A 19,544-nucleotide genomic window follows, 5' to 3' on the forward strand; every position below is an offset into this window, starting at 1 on the left:
TTGTCTTTCAGCGTAGAAAGGGCCTTAAGTTCATTTTCAATTTCGAGCATATTAACCAAAGAAAGATTATAAATTATTTTGAAAAGATTCAATGTGAAGGCAATTTACTTATTGTTATCAGTGATACTTTTAAAATAAGATTTTATGTCAGATAGTTGAATTCGTAGATCCGGGACAGCATCTTGTCTAGTACTGACTTAGTTTTTGGTGCTTTCAAATGCTAATAATGAAGCAGAATTATGGTTTTCGCTAAAATGAATCCTTTGAATTTTGAAATTTTATTTCTTTTGCACTTTACTTTTATAATTTCAAAAAATCAACCGAAATAATATTAACACTAGATTGCCTAAGGATGTAATTTTGACTGCTTTGAATTTCAATTCGAAAAACAATGATGAAATAATGACAGAATTTCTAAGAATTTTGTACAGCATATAATTTTTAAATTGCTAATATTTACTAGTAACTTGTTATATAACTATGAATAGTATAAAAAATATTAAAAATTTATTTTGAACAAATTTCTTTATACATTATTTATTTTTTTACAATCCTGTCATTTGGACTGCTTTTGGGCAATATAGGTATATACTAAGTTTCAGTCTTTCTAGTGTTAAATAAATAAGGAAATATTAATAAGATTTAAATATAATCAAGTTTTCGAAAATCTCTTCTGGTTAAAGAAAGTTCTAAGCCTTTGAACCACAATGACTATCCCACTGAACCCTATGGTTCCGCGGAACACATTTTGGGAGCCACGGTTCTATAGATTTTCTGGAAATGGAAAAAAAAGAATACCCCGAAAACTTAAAATATGCTCAACAATGCGAAAAATGTCTCTAATTTGTAAATTTTTTTTAAAAAAAAAGTCCTAAAAATTTAGAAAATTACTTTTAAAAGAAAAAAAAATACCCATAAATGCAAAACAAAGAGGAGCTTCATCAATATTAGGGCTTTAATAAATTACTCATGTAATATGAAATTAGGTAAAAATATTACTGTTTATTGCATATCTGAATTTCTCTATTCGTTTCTTTTTCGTCTATATACTTCATCTAAAGTCCTGTAAAACATTATAAAAGAAGATTGTGTTTAATTTCTAGTGTTGGATACTTCATCTAAAGTCCTGTAAAACATTATAAAAGAAGATTGTGTTTAATTTCTAGTGTTGGATGCAAGTGCCAAAATTCCTTCTGGTATACTAGATGGTACATTAAGTGACTTCGGAGATTATGACCAATGTTTGGACATAACTAAACTGGACAATAAGAACCGGACTCAATTCAGCGGTCAATATTGTGTTTTAGAAGCATCTCCTCTTTTGCCACCTATGCCTCATCGAGTACAATTCCAAACTGTTGTTTTAAACTTCTCGCACTTCAGTCAACGAGATTCTGTAAGTTACAGCCTTTAAATATTCTTAACAAGTAAGACTAAAAAAAGAAGACTGCATAAGACTAACAAATATAATAAAATATTCTAAAAATTTACACTTTACAAGTAAAGTAAAGTAAAACTTTTAATTTCATTTTTGACACTTTTAAAGGCTCTAGCCCATTTTATTATTATTTTTTTTAATTTTGAGTTTGTTAGTTTCCTTTTGTAGAGAACTGAATGAAATTCTGCTAGAAATGGGCAGAAATTGGCTGAAACTTTAATAGGAAATGGATACCCTGTAAAGATTTGAGTGCTCTAGCGAGTCAGCAAATGGGATAAAATTTTGATTGCTATGGATTCCACTCTTGAAAACAATCGAGAGAGTAATAAAAGATGCTTCTCAATTATGTTTTATTTGTTGTCCGAATGAGCATAGAAATTTGTTAAAACTACTTGCTGGCACTTAAATTATTATAATTATAATTCATAATTTTTTTTTGTAACCAAAATAATAATAAATACATCTTATGAAAGCCTATTTATTTAATAACACACGATTTATTTAATAAAAGAGGATTTACAAAACTTAAAAGTTTAAATTACATGAAATTCAATTCGTTTGTGTTAAGTAAATGTAAACGGTAAAAAACAGTTCCTTTAAAACTGAGTAAAAATAACCGAGAAAAAATAATGGTTGAATTTGAAAATCTCATGCATTCAAAATTAAACCAGAATTGATTGAACTGAATACTCATTTCTTAGCAAAATGCATAAGGAAGAAGAAATGTGTGATAGTGATGCTCATTGGCTGCCGGCAGGATTTGAACCAAGTCCCCTCGGGTTTTACCCATACCCCAAGTCCCACCCCCCTAACTACCATAGTTGAACACCACAGTTCAGGGAGAATTAGGAAGCTTTATGAAATGGTCCCCGTAATGACGCATTATGAAATACATTTCACGAAAAAGAAAATAGTGAAATTATAATTTCTGATTTCCCATCTAAACTATTGGGACCATTTTTTCCATATTGGAACTCTTTGTACTATTGAAATTGAAAATTACTATGCCATGTTGTGTCATTCCGGCTGCTTTTGTGCAAAGCTTCCTAACTCTCCCTGGACTGAAGTGTACAACTATGGTGGTTAGAGCATTCTTATATGAACCCAAAAGGTCCTGATTTGAAACTTGCTGACAGCAGCCAATGAACAACTATTTACACATTTCGCTCTCCACATGCATTTTGATTAAAATGATTACATATTGCTTCAGTTTTGAATACCCATGCAATTTCTAGTCTAGAGAGATTTAAAATCCGACAACTAATTGTTTTGGAACTATTTTGACAAATATTTGCTGAATTTTGAGAAAAAGTTTTTATTTTTGCAGTGAAACTCTCTTTTACAGTTTCCGCTAGAAAAAAGCACTGATTACTTAGATTATTACTTAAATCGATTTTCTTTTTCCTTAAATAATAATGTTTTTCTGCACAGTAACTATTTTTATTTATTCCAATTTCATAAAAGTTTTGGTCTGTAACAAATGTCCCATGAAATAGTTTTAATGTTTATGGTAATATTTTTTTTTTAATTACTGTTACTGTTTATACCATTTTAAATTTATTAATTTTTTAAATTTTAAATATACATGCTTAAATGCACTTTATTTATAAAATTTGGTAAAATTACCTTTTTTGTTAAGTGTAGTTAAAAACCTTTCTTTCTATTACATCCTCCATTTTTCAATATTTAGAATTAATAATCATGAAAAATACATCTTAAATAGGCTTTTTTTATTTCTGCAATAATAGGTGCTTACTGACTTTTCTTCAAACGCTAACATGTTTTTCTTGATGAAACTTCGTCTTGGTTTATGCTTGCCATCCAGTTGTTCCGTCAACGATATTCAAGAAATAGTCAACCTAAGTAAGTTTTAGAATACATAATAAAACATGGAATTTAGAATGAAAGTAATAATTTAACCAATACAAATAACAAATGTTTATTAAAAAGAAATCTTAGAATTATGACAAAAAAAGCATACAGTGTGCCTCGAAAATATTGCCATAAACGTTTAGAGCAGGAAGGTTATGCCATAAAATTTGAGAATCGCATATCAATCAATTATAGAAACACCACGAAAAAGTAGTGAAGGTATAAGATCTAATTTATTATTTTTAGAGAGATTTATTATTTTTGCACATTGTGTTTTTACAAATGGCGCGCTAGAAAATTACAATTCATTACAATTTTCTATCGTACATTTTATCACATCGTACTATTTTAGCGTATCGTATTACCTATTACGTATTATTTCGTATCGTATATTTTTGCTGTACATTTTAGCTTTCGATGTTAGCAACATCGAACGCTAAAATATACAACACTGATGGAGCATTAATGGAGCATACGCTCGAATACCAGGAATTAACGAGCATACGCTCGAATACCAGGAATTAACGAGCATACGCTTGAATACCAGGAATTAACGAGCATACGCTCGAATACCAGGAATTAGCGAGCATACGCTCGAATACCAGGAGTTCTTTTCATCGTTGCAACAAGGCAGAGTCTTATCATGATATTCATTGAAAACTTCACAATCTTGCAATAAACTATTGCTTTGAGAGCTTCTCATTGAAAAAAAATTAAGGCTCAATGAATCAGCTGAGAATCGGGATATTTTGAAGCAGTAAAACTAAAACATCTATACAAAATCAATGGGGGTTTTACGGTGCAATTCAACTTCTACAGTAAGTTATACGATAAAAGTTTAATTAAGGCTGAATGAATCTGCTGAGCATCGGGGTATTTGGCAGCAGTAAAACTGAAGCAATTCTACAAAATCAGCGGAGATTTTGCTGTACAATTCAACTACAACAGTAAATTATACGATAAAGGAGGTCAAGGAAGACGGCCATGGTAGTTTTCACCCAATTTATTATGACATTACGACCAATATTTCAATTTATTTTTCCAAGTCTTAAAAGTATTCACTATGTAACGCAAACTGAGATTAGCTCGCAGACTTGTCAATGAATTCTCCCGGATTAGATGAGATATTAGTCAATCAACACTACTTATTTTTATTTTTCCTCCATAATATTTTAAGATAAATTTAAGACAACTTTTTTTTACAATGCGTGCGATGTTTTTTACTGAACTGTAGCACAACACCACCTAGCTGTGTTTTGGTCAAGTGCTGTCAAGCCTGTCTATATCCTTATATTATGACCAACCATTCCAAACAGAATAAATATCTGTTACACAGTTTACATCAGAAAAAGAAATTACTTTAGTTTAAACATTTTACAGTTTAAGCTGTTTTTAAACAATTGAAGAGCTTAACTGCATTGACATTTCGTTTTAAAAAAACCAGTTTTAAAGAGCAACGAAACTTTAGAAATCTGACGGACCATTAACTATTCGCCAAATTAATTATCTGTAATTAGAGCGGACTATAAAATATTCTTAAATCTTGGAATTTGGGTAATTTTAAAATTTTAATTGAAACGTACCTTTTAAAAAGTTTTTAAAATATGTTTAACGAATTACATTTTCATAAATCTATAATTAATTTTCAGCAAATATCTAAAAGAAATTTACTATTCATATGCATTAAAAATGTTGTTTATTTCATTAATAACAGGTCTTAAAGACATGCCATTGGCCGCAAATGTTTTACGCTGTGAAGTGAAGAAACCATATGAAGTCACTAACACGCAAGTCGCAATTATGTAAGAATTTTTTACTTTTTATTTCTAAAGCTAAATTAATTTTTTATTAGTTAAATTTTTAAAGTTAAATTTATTTTTTTTAGCTTTGCCTGTTATGTTAAGGTAAAACAAGTTGTAATATTTCCAGCTTCCAAGAATATTCAAATTATTTTCTCATTGATGCATATTTTTATCTTGATCAGATTTCTTTTTGCGTCATACTGCGATTTACGTTCAGACTGCATACGCTTATACTGCTTATAACCAGCTTCGCTTCACATATAAGTAGAATAAAAATTCATATATAAATCAAATTTTAAAAATGAGAACATTAAAAAAATATGTACATTTTAGATACACATTTTTACATAAGACATTTTTATTAGTTTTTATTAGCATCAAAAGGGAGAGAAAATTCGGACTTTTATGAATAAGTCTTTTAACAACAAAATCATTTAATAACATGGGTCATTTAATAATTAAATATTTTCCATTAGCATGACGACGTCCTTTTTTCCTTTTTTTAATACTTCAATTTCAGTTAATTTTAGAAATGGCCATTAAGATTGTGTACTTCTTATTTCAAAAATTTTTCTGTAACAGCTAATAATATATTTAGTAATGAATGAATAAAAGGGGGGAAATGACGAATTAAAAATAAAACGGATCAAGTAATCAGTGAACTGAGGAATTTTTGAATTATAGAATCGGTGTTTAAGTAAATCAGCAATTTGAATAAGTGGTGAATGATCGTAGCAATGATGAGACAATTAAATATTTTATTCAGTTTACAAAAAAATTGAAATACATTTTGTAGATTACAGATAATGGCAACACATTTTCATATTTTTCATCCTAATGCGTAGTTTTGAATTTGAATTTCGGTTTTAAATTATCATAAAGCATGCTTTCCATATCAAAAAAGTTTTTAAGCTGGAAATATTTCTTGAGCTGTGTAAAATTTAAAATATTATTTGAAATTTTTTTTGAAAGATACCATGGTCGATTTTTCTTTTTCTTTAATATCAAAACTTTTTTCGAAGTCACATTCATTAATTTCTAATAAGTTGCAACAGTTTTATAACATTATAGCTTATCCTGATTTTTATTTTTCTTTAATATCAAAACTTTTTTCGAAGTCACATTCATTAATTTCTAATAAGTTGCAACAGTTTAATAATATTATAGTTTATCCTGATTTTTATTTTTCTTTAATATCAAAACTTCTTTCGAAGTCACATTCATTAATTTCTAATAAGTTGCAACAGTTTTATAACATTATAGTCTATCCTGATTTTTATTTTTATTTAATATCAAAACTTTTTTCGAAGTCACATTCATTAATTTCTAATAAGTTGCAACAGTTTTATAACATTATAGTTTATCCTGTCAGTTATTTTAAGTCGCCTGAAGTTTCTTTTGTTATTTCGATTGTAAGTTATTTCAACCATTAGAATTAAAAACCAATTGAGAACATTTTTTTCTTTACTCATCACACTTCCAGTTAATAGAAATATCAATAGAGATTACAACTTAACACACTTTAAAAGTCAGATTTCCTTAAAGGAAGGACTCTTTATCTAAGAATGAACCTGCTGAGATAATTTTTCTCGAATAATTTTCACAACGCTGAATGATTTAGACTTAAAAGCAATTGATTTTATAAGGAAGTGATTTTATTTTCAAAATAACGTGATAGATTGCAGCAAGATCTCCATAATATTGTGCTAGTTTGTTGCAACCTTAATACTACGGCACGTTTAACAATATTATTGGACAAGTTAATTTATATTAAACTCTAGTCTATGATGCTGAAGTTAAACTTGAACGAAACATATATGAAATTAAAAAATGTTTATGATTGGGATAAATTTTCACAAAATTATGGTTCAAAACGTTAAAAATATGCATTACTGACATTAAGCTTGCCTAATAGAGTCGCTCAACTTTGAACATAAACATTACTTATCTTAAATCTACGCATTAGTATGCTTCAATGTTGAATATATATGTATACATATATTACTAATCTTAAATTTATTTAATAGTATGGTTCAACGTTGAATAGATATACTACACTTACCTAAAGTAGAAATATATTTCTTGTTTTCAATATAAATATGATACACTTTGTATTTTTTAAAAGCAAAAATAATTTTAGATTATTAATTGACACTCACATAAAAATCAGTTTAACATTTGAACCTTAATATAGGCTACCAAGACCGTAATTTCGGGATAAGTTACATCTCATATCATGCGTTTTAATTTCAAAATAAGGTGTTTAGTATGTAGTTGTATTAAATGGAAAGATATTCGTAGCTTTTTTTTAAAAAAAACAATATGATAATCTTTTTCATGTGTCAGTAAAATTTTGGATTATGCCTTAATACTCGTAAGAAAACTGGCTTAGCGTTGAACCATAATACCGAAATCGGAATATAGTGTAAATTGGCTGCAACCTTAAATTGAACCATGTATATATAATGTATTATAAAATATTAAATTGAACCATGTTTTCGTGCAAGTTAAACCATTGTTTTGTTTAATCATGCTCGATATTTATTCCTCCAAATTTGCTCAAAAAAATAGTTTGCTTTAGCACCATATTTAGATTGAAGTAAATTTTCACGTTATTGAGCTTCAACTCGACTTAAACTTACTTACAGTGAAAGCTAAGCGTTCCCAAAACAGCCCGTTTCGTACTAACGGAATTAAATAAGGCTGAAAGTTAAGGCACTACAATTTGGAGTCCGAAATCATGATTGTGGTAATGTGGTCTACAATACACACAAGCCAACCTTATTTCCTGGACGAGCTGGCACCCATCGCTTTGAAACTGAATGTACTTCAAGTCCGCCACTGAGGATCGAACTCCAGTCCTTCGCAAAGACAGCTTGTGACGCAACTACCACTACGATTATTAAACATCAATTCACTGGTATATAAGACATGCTAGCTTGATTCAATCTTGAGGTACCTTTTGATAGATGAAGGTTGGCAATGTCTAATGATCTATTCCCCACAAGCTTATTAATTTTATCTACGATTCAATCTTGAGGTACCTTTTGATAGATGAAGGTTGGCAATGTCTAATGATCTATTCCCCACAAGCTTATTCATTTTAACTACGATTCAATCTTGAGGTACCTTTTGATAGATGAAGGTTGGCAATGTCTAATGACCCACAAGCTTATTAACTTTAACTACGATTCAATCTTGAGGTACCTTTTGATAGATGAAGGTTGGCAATGTCTAATGATCTATTCCCTTATCAACTTTAACTTCAGAGTCTTCTTGCCTTGCCTTCGTACAGTGAGGAATCAGTACTTTATGTGAAGTATTTGCATCTTATATTAAAGAACTATGTTAAAGTATTTTGGATCCTTATTTAATATTATTCATATTGTTTAATGTGATACATTTTAGGATATCAGAAAAAAAGAATCCTGAAACAATTTGACCAGCTATTTCATAAACATATTATGTATTTATTAAGATGACATAAACAATCTTACATAGATAAATGATAGAATTTTCAAGTTTATATCTTGTGTTTCATATACATTAACGATACATCTTTGATTTTTAAAGCAAGTTATAAATATTTTAGTTTTTGTCCTTGGAGTTCAAACAAAATGGTAACTTTTAATAATTTGTTATAATTTCGTTATAATTTTTTTAGCTGCATTATCTCGCTACTTGTAATTCTGGTAATAATTGGTACGTATTTGGATACAAGAAAAGTGCATGAATGCAAAATACTGGAAGATTTATCTTCAAGTAAGTTATTTGCGCATTTTTTACTATAGTAACTCAGATTGAACTCTTAAATAAATAAATGAACCTCCTATTACATTTTTACTTTTGTTTAATAACAATTTTTTACATTACAAACAGAGGATGCTAATGTCAACCAGAAAAAAATATGCAAATGTGTAACTTTAGTGGCAGGCTTAAAACAGAATCGAAGGCTGGAATAAAAAAACAATTAACACCACATGTTTTTGTTTTATCGATATAATTATTAAATTTAATGTTATTAAATTTGAGTTTTTTTCCAATTATTCCTGAACTGAGTCACTGCCGCAATATATACTTAAAAAATAAAAACAAATTACGAACTACTAAATGCATAATTCTAGAATATGGAAATAAACTCGATGATGCCTATCAGTTTGATATATTATTTTTAAAGGTGGACGCATAAGGTTGAATTGCGTCACTAAAAAAAACACACAGCACATTGTTTCGAAAAATATTTTTAAAAATGTCAAATTTGCAAGCAGTACTATATACTAATACCACATGTATTTTGTTACAATCTGTTCATCATTTATTTTATGTTTATCACATAATGATAAATTATTGTATCTCAATATTTTTATTCAAAATTCAAAAATGTTTCTTTTAAACTTATAAAATATTGAAATAGTTTTAAAAAGTCGCAAAAGGTTCCATTTATTAACTACTGTACCAAAACTTTTAAATTTTCGGGTCTTGTTTGTCTTGTCATCGAGTCTTGATTTGTTTTCATTTATATTTCTATATATTTCTTTTAAATATCTAAAAACATTTCAAAATTGACTCAAATGATTATGATGTAAAACTATTGGGGTGCCATCTGCATATTTAATATCAAAATATTTATTAAGCCATATTAAAATGAAGCAATTAATTTTCTACGCTTTAAGCCCATAAATCTGAAAAACATTCAAAACTGTTTTTGCTATGTGTTTTTAGTTTAGGTTGAAAATGATGAAAATTTAAAATTAACACAAAACGTTTTTATTCTTCTGTCCCTTAAATATGGAATGAATCAGTTTAAACTTTAAAACTTTTTATTGGCAATTGTGAGACTTTAAAGTCTCTAAAAGCTTATAAAACTTATCATTTGCCAAATTTAATTTATTTACTATATTTCCATTTATTATTCATTTAATTTAATTATTTAAACATTTTATTTCTATTAAAAATGTTATATTCTTCGATTATTTCAAAGATAATTTTCGAAGAGTATATATAAATTACTCCATATTCTTCGAGAGATTTAAAGATATAGAAGTTATTATAAAAGTAAGATATATAGTTACAGATTTAAGTATGATATAGAGATACAGATATAAAGAATATGGTTATATTGTTGCATGGAAATCAGTTGTTAACAAAATTTTACAATTTTAAAACTTGTTAACATTTTTAAATAACTAAAATCTGAACTCAAAAATGTCAAAATTAATAGTTTACTTTTAAAATAATAAGTACACTAAGTATTATCATCAAATCAATTTCATTGTGTGTTCTATTATTATTAAAATTTTAAATGTATACAGTAATCAACTTGTAAATTATTATTAATAATATTTTCAATTATTTACAAAATAAAAAGGCTTAAAGAATGCATAATAAAATTAAAAACTATTTATAAAATAATGTAAGAAATTCGAGCATAAAATTAACTTTTGGGTTCGTTTCTAACTGTAGGCAAGATTGGTGATAGTTTAAAAAGCTTTTCTGCCAACAAAAATTTGGAGAAATTGTTCAAAATTAGCCACTCAAAAGAAAATTTTGGAGTTTTGAATGGAATGAGAGTTTTATCGATGGTATGGGTGGTATTGGTACATACCTATGGATTCAGCCACAAGCAAGCTTTTTGTAAGTATACAAAATTCCAAGTAACTTTTTCTAAATATAACTGCATAAATATTACACATAAATGATATTTCAAAATGCTAACATAATGTAAAATACTCAACAGTAAAATATTAAATGCGTTTTATAGCAGATATTACTATGAATGTAGTTTCAATGGTTTTATCCAAATTTTACAGTTAATCACATCGGAAAAATTGCCTATGTTACTGCTACAATGTAGAAATTGGTTATTCCGAAGATTGTCAAGCTAATGCGCATATTAATGCGCAGTGATTCGTTAAAGTGCCAAAAAATTGTTTCATTTCTCAAATTATCGTGGTAATTAAACAATGTAGATAATCTGCTCTTTAACTAGGAAAATAAGATCTATGTGAAACTACAGCAGTTATTTGTTGTAATTTTTTGAGTGCTTCTCATACTATTGTATTGTTATATTTTGCTTTGGTTATATTGATGCAATATTAGGAGGCACTCTTTTTTACATATATAATCGTGTGAGCTGATGAAAAGATTATATCTTTCATTTTCCTGTTTTTTTAAAATTTTTTGTCAATTTTTTTCCGGTTTTTCGTTATTTTTATTTTTTCATTGTTCTGTAATTTTTTCCTTGTTTTCTCTACATTTTGAACTTATTTCATGAGTTCCATTTTTCCTGCTGCTTATGCGCAATAAATAAAACTTATTGTTTTTCTTAATTTTCTTCGTGCTTTTATTTATTATGATATATNAATATATATATGAAAATAAGAAAACCCGTTTGGGCTGAAGAAAAGGTATAGATTTTAGAAAGAACTCCTACAGACAGACACTTCCTATTTTTATCACAAGATTAAACTAATAATTTTAATGTTTCTCCTAACGCCTTCCACATTAATGATTCCATAAACTTTGATATAAGTTTCTATTGATGTGTAACCCCTAATTAGGGTAGCTATTTAAGTGCTTTTTAACAAGAATTCTGAAATTATATATTAAAAGTTGCGTTTACGAAAAATCTTTATACCTTATTGTTCCTGAAACTGTTAAAACTTATGGTTTTGAAACAGTTAAAGTATATACAGTTAAACCACCTTTTTTCCTTCTTTCTAACTTTCTTGCAATGAACCAATCAGTTATCATGTGAAAAAAATTTGATCTAAAATACTTTTATACACTTAATACGTTAATAAATTTTGAAAAATCAAAATATTTGAATTTTTTCCAGTTATTTTTGACTGATAATATATTAACTATTTTTAAGCCCGTATGAAAAATGCACAGGATGCTCTGAATGAAGTAACTTTTGGTACAATAATCAATGCATGGGTTATTGTGGATACATTTTTTGTCCTTGGGTAAGTACAGTGTTTATAACATTATTATAATTTAAATTATTGTAATTAAGCAATTGTTTAATAAATACATCAAATAGCACTTCGTTGATAAAGCTGTAAGATTTCAATTAGAATGAATTATATTTTGAATTTAAGATAGTATTGAATAATATATCAGAAAATATCATGAAATTAATGTAATATATACAATTTAACTAATTAGAAATGCAGACAGCAGTTTCGATACTAAAAACTAGCACCTCTTAGCATCGAAATGACTATCCGTTTTGTGTTTATTCTTTTACTTTTAAGGATATTTTTTAAACATTATTTAATATATTTTCAACACTTTTCAAAAAAAATTCAAAGACAAAATATGCGATTGAGTTAAAGAAAATATGTTTAATTTGCTACATATAATGTTGAAAAATCAAGATCTGTATTTTTTATTTGAAATAAGGATAAAAGTTACAAAAGTCAAGTAAGGGAATATTACAGAACTAATATATTACTCAGAAACTGCACACAATAAAAAATGTGTTTGATGTTTAAAAGTTTCTGTAAAAAAACGTTGAAATAACCCACCAATTAATTTGAATCTTATGAATTTCAGAGCATTTTTGGTGTCCCATTCAAATCTAAAGACATTGGAGAGTAAAAATGGTCGGTTAAATTTTATGAGGTATTATCTTCATAGAATTTGGAGGTAAGTGTGTTAAGCATTTGATTATAAAAAGCTGAATATTGGGTAAAATTGTATAATTTGCTATCAATCATATCACAAAAATTACATTTAAAATACATCATATATACATGCATACACACATTCCATTTATATTGGAAATGTGATTAATTTAAATGTAGTGCTGTGTTTTAAATGTATACTTTAGACTAAAGCAAAAAACAGCGTGAATAAAGCACTAATGAAAGAACATGAATGAGCATACTATAGTTTCGGTGCTATAAACAAAAATCTTCCTCTGTGTCTAAACACAAAATGACGGTAGAGAAAGTGAAGAGTAAAACACACGCAAAACAATAGGGAAAGAGAAACAAGTTTGAACAAGAAAATAAAAAAGGAAATAAGAAACAGGTGTGATGAGATTTTGCGGTAACTCCACAGTGCAACAGATAATATTAATTTATTTATTCATGTATGTTTAGCCAACAAATGCAATTTTCAATTGATTTCCTAAAACCCAATTTTGCTTACATTGAATTCCAATCACAGTTTTTGTAATTGGATTTATATTATTTTTTACACAAAAAGCCACTACATCTTTGCTGTAACAATGATTATAAATAAAATAATAAATAATTATTATAATTATATTATATGGATTAAATTAAAAAGAAAACTTAGAATTTAGAAAATAAATGACATATAAAATTGAAACATTCAATCTACAAAAATCCAATATTTTATTTAAAAAGTAGTTTGCAATTTAAAATATGAAATTATTTTATACGAGTTACTTTATTTTAAATCTAACTGTCTTAAATTCAGCGTTCATATACATTCATTTAATCCACGCAAATCCAATGTTTTTTTTAAAAATGTAGTTTGCAATTTAAAATATTAAATTATTTTATACGAGTCACTTTATTTAAAACAACATTGTTTCAAATTTAACGTTCATATACATTCATTTAACCTACAAAAATCCACTATTTTATTTAAAAAGTAGTTTGCAATTTAAAATATTAAATTATTCGATACGAGTCACTTTATTTGAAATCCAACTGTTTTAAATTCAGTGGTCATATACACTAATTTAATCCACAAAAATCCAATATTTTATTTAAAAAGTAGTTTGCAATTTAAAATTTTAAATTATTCGATACGAGTCACTTTATTTGAAATCCAACTGTTTTAAATTCAGTGGTCATATACACTCATTTAATCCACAAAAATCCAATATTTTATTTAAAAAGTAGTTTGCAATTTAAAATATTAAATTATTATATACGAGTCACTTTATTTAAAACCCAACTGTTTTAAATTTAGCGTTCACATACATTCATCATTCACTGAATAGTTGGTATTTAATTTAATGGATTACTAACTTCATTTCGAAAGTTCTATACACGTAGTGTTACAATTTTTATTCTAGGTCAGAATCTATCATAGTCAATCCCTAGAAAATCATACAACCATAAATTAACTCCAATATTAGGTTACAGGGGGATAATGTTTGACCTAAAGGACGCTATTTTTTATAGCGTTGAAGGGGCCAATGAAGGTAAAAAGTACCGTATTTCCCAGATAAATTCCATTTCATAATGTTGGTAGAAATAGATGAAGGTTACAACCGAACATAATCCAATCTTTGTAATAGCTTCACAAAAATATTTCTTTGTCTAAAACCACAAAGATATCGTTATTTTTCCGAACTGTGAGTAAAGTGATATTTATTTCTACACGGAGATAAATATTCTGTTCATTTGCTAATTTTTCCGTTCATATGGTAACGACTTACCGGGAATTCTGGTTTTTAAAATTAGTTTTTATTTCTACTCATTTAGTAAAAGATACAGATCTGAAAAATTAAATTAACCGAATAAATGGTTTTTATGCCATGCTCTGGGGTATTAAGATAAAATTACCAATTTTTATCACATTTTATAAAACCATATTTTATTGCTTATTTTATTAAAATCATGACCAAAGCTTTTCGGTCCAGTTTTGTGGTGTTCTTTTAAAGTTAAAAACACGGTATTCTTACCATATTCTTCGAGTTTGAACTATGTTTTTTTTAATCGGTATGGAGATAAAAATAATAAAATAACATTTTGTCTAGTTATAATGATAAAATAAGCTATTTTGCAGGTCTATAAACTGAATTAAGCTGTTATTTAGATCGACTTAAATTATTGTATAGATAATGTGTTTTAAAAATGAGTTATAACAAAATAGATATTATTAATATAGGTAAGATAATGTAAAATAAGTTAATCTTGGTTATAGTATAGAAACTTAAGAGAGAATTTTTTCCATTAAAATAATATTTTTTGTTGCAGTAAGTGTTCTAAAATGCAAATAATTTGCTGGTGCTTATTATTTATTATTAATCAAAATATTGGAATATTAAAATTTTGCTATGCTTCTTCGTTTTTAGAACTAATTGATTAGAGAAAGAAATATATATATCTTTTAATTTTTATATCTTTTTTTATTAATTAAAATATGAGTAAGAACTTAAAGTTTGAATGAGTATTTAAAATCTTAAAAATTTATTCAAAACCTTTGGAAGTAGTCAAAAAATATCACATCAAAAATATAAAAATAAGTAAGCTCATTTTAAATCTAGTTGAAAAACAGAGTGATGAAAAAAACATAACTCAATTTTGTTCATTTTATGCTAATTACTTTGTTTTTGTTTTGTTTTATAACTAAACAAGTTTTAATGCAAAAGTTAACATTTAGATTGCAAAAAACAAAGCAAGAATACTTTTAAAATGTTATTTATATACACGAAAAAATTTACCAAAATGAAAAAGCTCTACCTGATAGCTTTCTGACAAAATAAAGAAAAATGTATAGGACGGAGATTTTTATGCAACTTTAAGAATCAGCTTCGACTTAAATAAGTGATTGAAAATAAAAAAGTACTATAATTTTTTTTAATCTTGTATTAAACTTTATTAACCATAATTTTACAAAATCTAAAACCTTTGTCGCAGAATTTTTATTAAACAATTTCTCCTTATTTTGTATTAATTTAGGTCAAAATAAGTGGAAAATATTATATTTAGCATTTTAATAATTAATGTTTATGAAATGTAGGATGAAACTTTTCTGCGACAAAGGTAAAATCTTCCAAACTTGACTCTCGTTCAAACAATAATTTTGAATAATTTGTAATTTTTTGCAGTTATTTAGATGTAAGAGAAACAATTAATCATCATTAAAATTTCTTTAATTTACAAAATAAGTTATTGATAAACCTTTTCAATGGAATAAGGAAAAAAATTCAAACTACTTTTTTTGGGTTTTATATTTTAGTACAAATGTGATTCCGAAAATCTAACAAATTTTTTTAATAGCTGTTAGATTGTTTTTTTACAATTAAAAAATTCCAAAAATATACTTTCGCTTGTATTTCGAGCGTCAAAAAAATATAGATATAAGGGACAACGGTATCCCATTTTCAACACACAGAGCTAATGCGACATTTTTGAATCAATAAACAGTAGTCTAAAAAGTTTAACATTTCAATGTACAATTCTAAAACAAAAAATATTTTCGCACGAATTTTTTTTGCAGTTTTAAAAAAAATAATCTAAAGATTTTATAGACTTTTTACATTACTAATTGTCATATATCAACTTTTTTAAAGAATTTAGTACTACATGCACTTTTTTTTTTATAAAAAATGTAAAATATGTGACTTTTGCATGCTTTTCTCATGTAAATGTTTTTATATATATTTTAAGATTAACTCCACCAGTAGCTGGAGCTTTACTAGTCATGTTTCTATTGCCACTGTTAGGCTCGGGACCACTTTGGGAAGATGTTATTGGAAAGCAAGTTGGGAATTGTGAAAAATATTGGTGGCAAGCTCTTATTATACCAATAAATACTTGGACGCATTTTGAGGATATGGTAAGTCTAACGAATTTATTTTGATCGGGATAGTCTGGTTGACAGGGCACTGGACTCACATTTGTGAGAACGGGAGTTCGAATCCAGCAAGCCGTAGACTCCGCATGCAGTAAATAGTGACTGGTTCACGTTAAATCTTGCCGGTCACAAAGTCCTCTGTGTTCCCATAACAAATCAATACCTCTGGGGGCACTGAATTTTAGATTTATCTTTATTTGGTTCAGGTCAAAATTACGACCTGTGGACGAATGAATGAATGTATGAATGGGTCCGCCCTACAAACGGGTGTGGCGGAAATCAAATTCTTGGCCATAGGTGGCGTCACTAGAAACAAGAACAATTGTTTCCTCTCTGCCCTAATGACCCTATGATGAATTTATTTTTAGTTAGATTGTAACATGGAAAAAATAACACAAAGCTTAAGAATTTTTTTTTAAAAAAAATGCTCCATTTAATGTATTTTCTAAAATGCTTTAATACATCACGTATAATATACGAACAAAGTTGCATATCGATATATGCAAAAATAATTATTTGAAAAACAGTATTTAAATTATTAAGGGAAAAGCAATTTTAGAACACGATTTGCTTTATTTTATAAAACATTTAATTGAATATTCATCACAATATAAAGTTTAGGGTTTTGTAATATTACATTTACAATAATTTTCTATAATTGTTGAAAAATATTATTTAAAAAGAATTATAAACAAAAATATCACTGTCAAAACTTTTTCTTAAAATTGAGCAAAAATGTATCAAAATAGCACCAAAACAAGTAATAATCGAATATAAAACCTCGCTTATTCAAATTTGAAACAGCATATGATCATTTTTAAGCAGAATACATAGTCTCAAAAGCGATGTGGATAGGAAAAATGTGTGGGATATTCGTTGCCTGCCTGCGGGTTTAGAACAAATGACTTCTGGGATCGTAGCAAAACGCTCTAACCTATCAATCCAGGGAGAGTTAGAAAGCTTTATATAGTGATCACCCCGCGAATGCGCATCATGACATATACTTCATTTTCTCCAGAAAGTTTTTGTATTTATAGCCGAAGAGACAAAAAATGAAATTAAAATTACGATCTTGGGACCATTTTCTCTAAATTGCTGTATTTTTTAAAATTGTGATTGGAAATTAGCATGTCATGACTTGTCATTGTGCAGATCACTATATAAAACTTTCTAATAACTATATAAAGCTTGGGGTACACAAGTATGGTGGTTAAATCTTCCTACTAGCTCCACTAGGTCATCTCTCTCACAGATTTCTTCCTCCTCATCACTTTTGAGATTATGTATTTTACTCAAAAATTACTATACGGAGTTTCAATTTTGAATACATGGGGAATCCAGATTGGACTATTGCTTCTTTTGTTGCTAGTTTGATGCATTTTTGCTCAATTTCGACTTTTTTACAGTGATATTTTTGCTTATAATTCTTATTAAATAGTGCTCTTCTACAATTATTGTTATAGAAAGTAATTGTACATATAATAGTTTTTGTAAAATACGGTATTTATGTCATATATTAAGAATACATTTCGAAATACGGTTACCTCGATGTTCAAAAAATAAATAAATAAATACAGATAAAAATTACATTTAACGAGGTACTGATACATCGCTCAGCTCTAGGGGTAAAGTATTGTTTAAAAACAGGGACACGAAAAAGGAAAGCTCTTTTCTAAGAATATAATCTTAGAATTTCTGTATTTCCTCTCTCTCTTAATTTTTTAAATCTCTCAACCTGCTGAGTTATAAATTTGCTTTTAACGGTTGCTAACATCATGCTTTTAGCGGCTTTTCTATGTGATATTGGATTACTAACAGCTATAAGAAATAGAGAAATACCATTGGGGTAGAAATCTAAATATTTAATCTTCCAAAATTAATATTTTCATTTTTTTTTTATAATCATATTTTAATCGCTGATGAATAAGCACTCGGGATGTTTAAAGAAGAATATGAGGAAGAAAATGTTTTACTTTGTTATTATAACCTTCACTTGTTAACAAAGCATTAACTTTATTTTCAAGGTATCCTGCAGAGAAAATAAAGTTTCAAGGATTGAAACCACTCTGACTTAGTTGACGACTATTATGATACATTAAATAAATTTTATTTAAATCACGAGTAATAATTTTTACACCAATTTACATTTTATATTATTTATATCACATACAAAAATAAAATTCGTGAGCTGATAAAAGGTAAAAGAATATTTTGTGGCTACAATTTTTTAAAGAGATTCAATTAATAATGCATCAAAATTATACTATTTCAATAATTCTTTGATCATACATAAAATAATAGTAATAATAATAATAATAATATATATATATTTAAAAAATTGCACAAAAGATAAAGAAAGATATTAAAACTCGAAAGATTTTTCCTTAAACAATCGTAGAAATTATAGCTTGAATGTCACGATAGATTAAATGTTACGTTTCTCCTTTGTTTGCTCTGATTTTTTTATATATTTGCTTTATAATTTTATTAACGTTTTGTTTTTGTTTTTAGTGCCTTTTACACACTTGGTACATTGCCGCTGATTTACATTTGTATTTTATTGCTCCGCTTATTCTGATTCCTTTATTTAGGTAAGACAATTTTGTAAGCAATATTAGGGATCTGCATGACATTTTTAATGAATATATAAAAATAAGAAAACATGTAAAGCAATGAAAAAAAATTATGGATAATTATGAGTGTTCCAAAAAGTAACTAATGATTGGAGTAATCAATTAAAAAAAGGAAAGTAGATAACAATGTTTGGTTAGCTGCATTCTGTTTAGGAAACTAGAGATTTATTCTCACCATATTTCGAAATTAGCTCCCTCAACTGAGAGCGCTGCTGATTAGGAATCGTA

General features: G+C 27.3%; 1 protein-coding gene across 1 annotated transcript in view; it reads left to right on the plus strand.

Moving 5' to 3' along the window:
- The window catches only part of LOC107447938 (nose resistant to fluoxetine protein 6), a 33,875-nt gene that overhangs the window by 3,829 nt on the left and 10,502 nt on the right, over positions 1-19,544 (plus strand). The window contains exons 2-10 of the mRNA XM_071186955.1: positions 1,167-1,396; positions 3,187-3,301; positions 5,025-5,112; positions 8,777-8,874; positions 10,576-10,746; positions 11,987-12,080; positions 12,673-12,765; positions 16,497-16,665; positions 19,195-19,274. Coding sequence (XP_071043056.1) covers positions 1,167-1,396; positions 3,187-3,301; positions 5,025-5,112; positions 8,777-8,874; positions 10,576-10,746; positions 11,987-12,080; positions 12,673-12,765; positions 16,497-16,665; positions 19,195-19,274 — 1,138 coding nt within the window. The remainder of the gene's footprint in view (positions 1-1,166; positions 1,397-3,186; positions 3,302-5,024; positions 5,113-8,776; positions 8,875-10,575; positions 10,747-11,986; positions 12,081-12,672; positions 12,766-16,496; positions 16,666-19,194; positions 19,275-19,544) is intronic.

The sequence above is a fragment of the Parasteatoda tepidariorum genome, chromosome 10 (assembly GCF_043381705.1).
Source record: "Parasteatoda tepidariorum isolate YZ-2023 chromosome 10, CAS_Ptep_4.0, whole genome shotgun sequence".
Classification (NCBI taxonomy): Eukaryota; Metazoa; Arthropoda; class Arachnida; order Araneae; family Theridiidae; genus Parasteatoda; species Parasteatoda tepidariorum.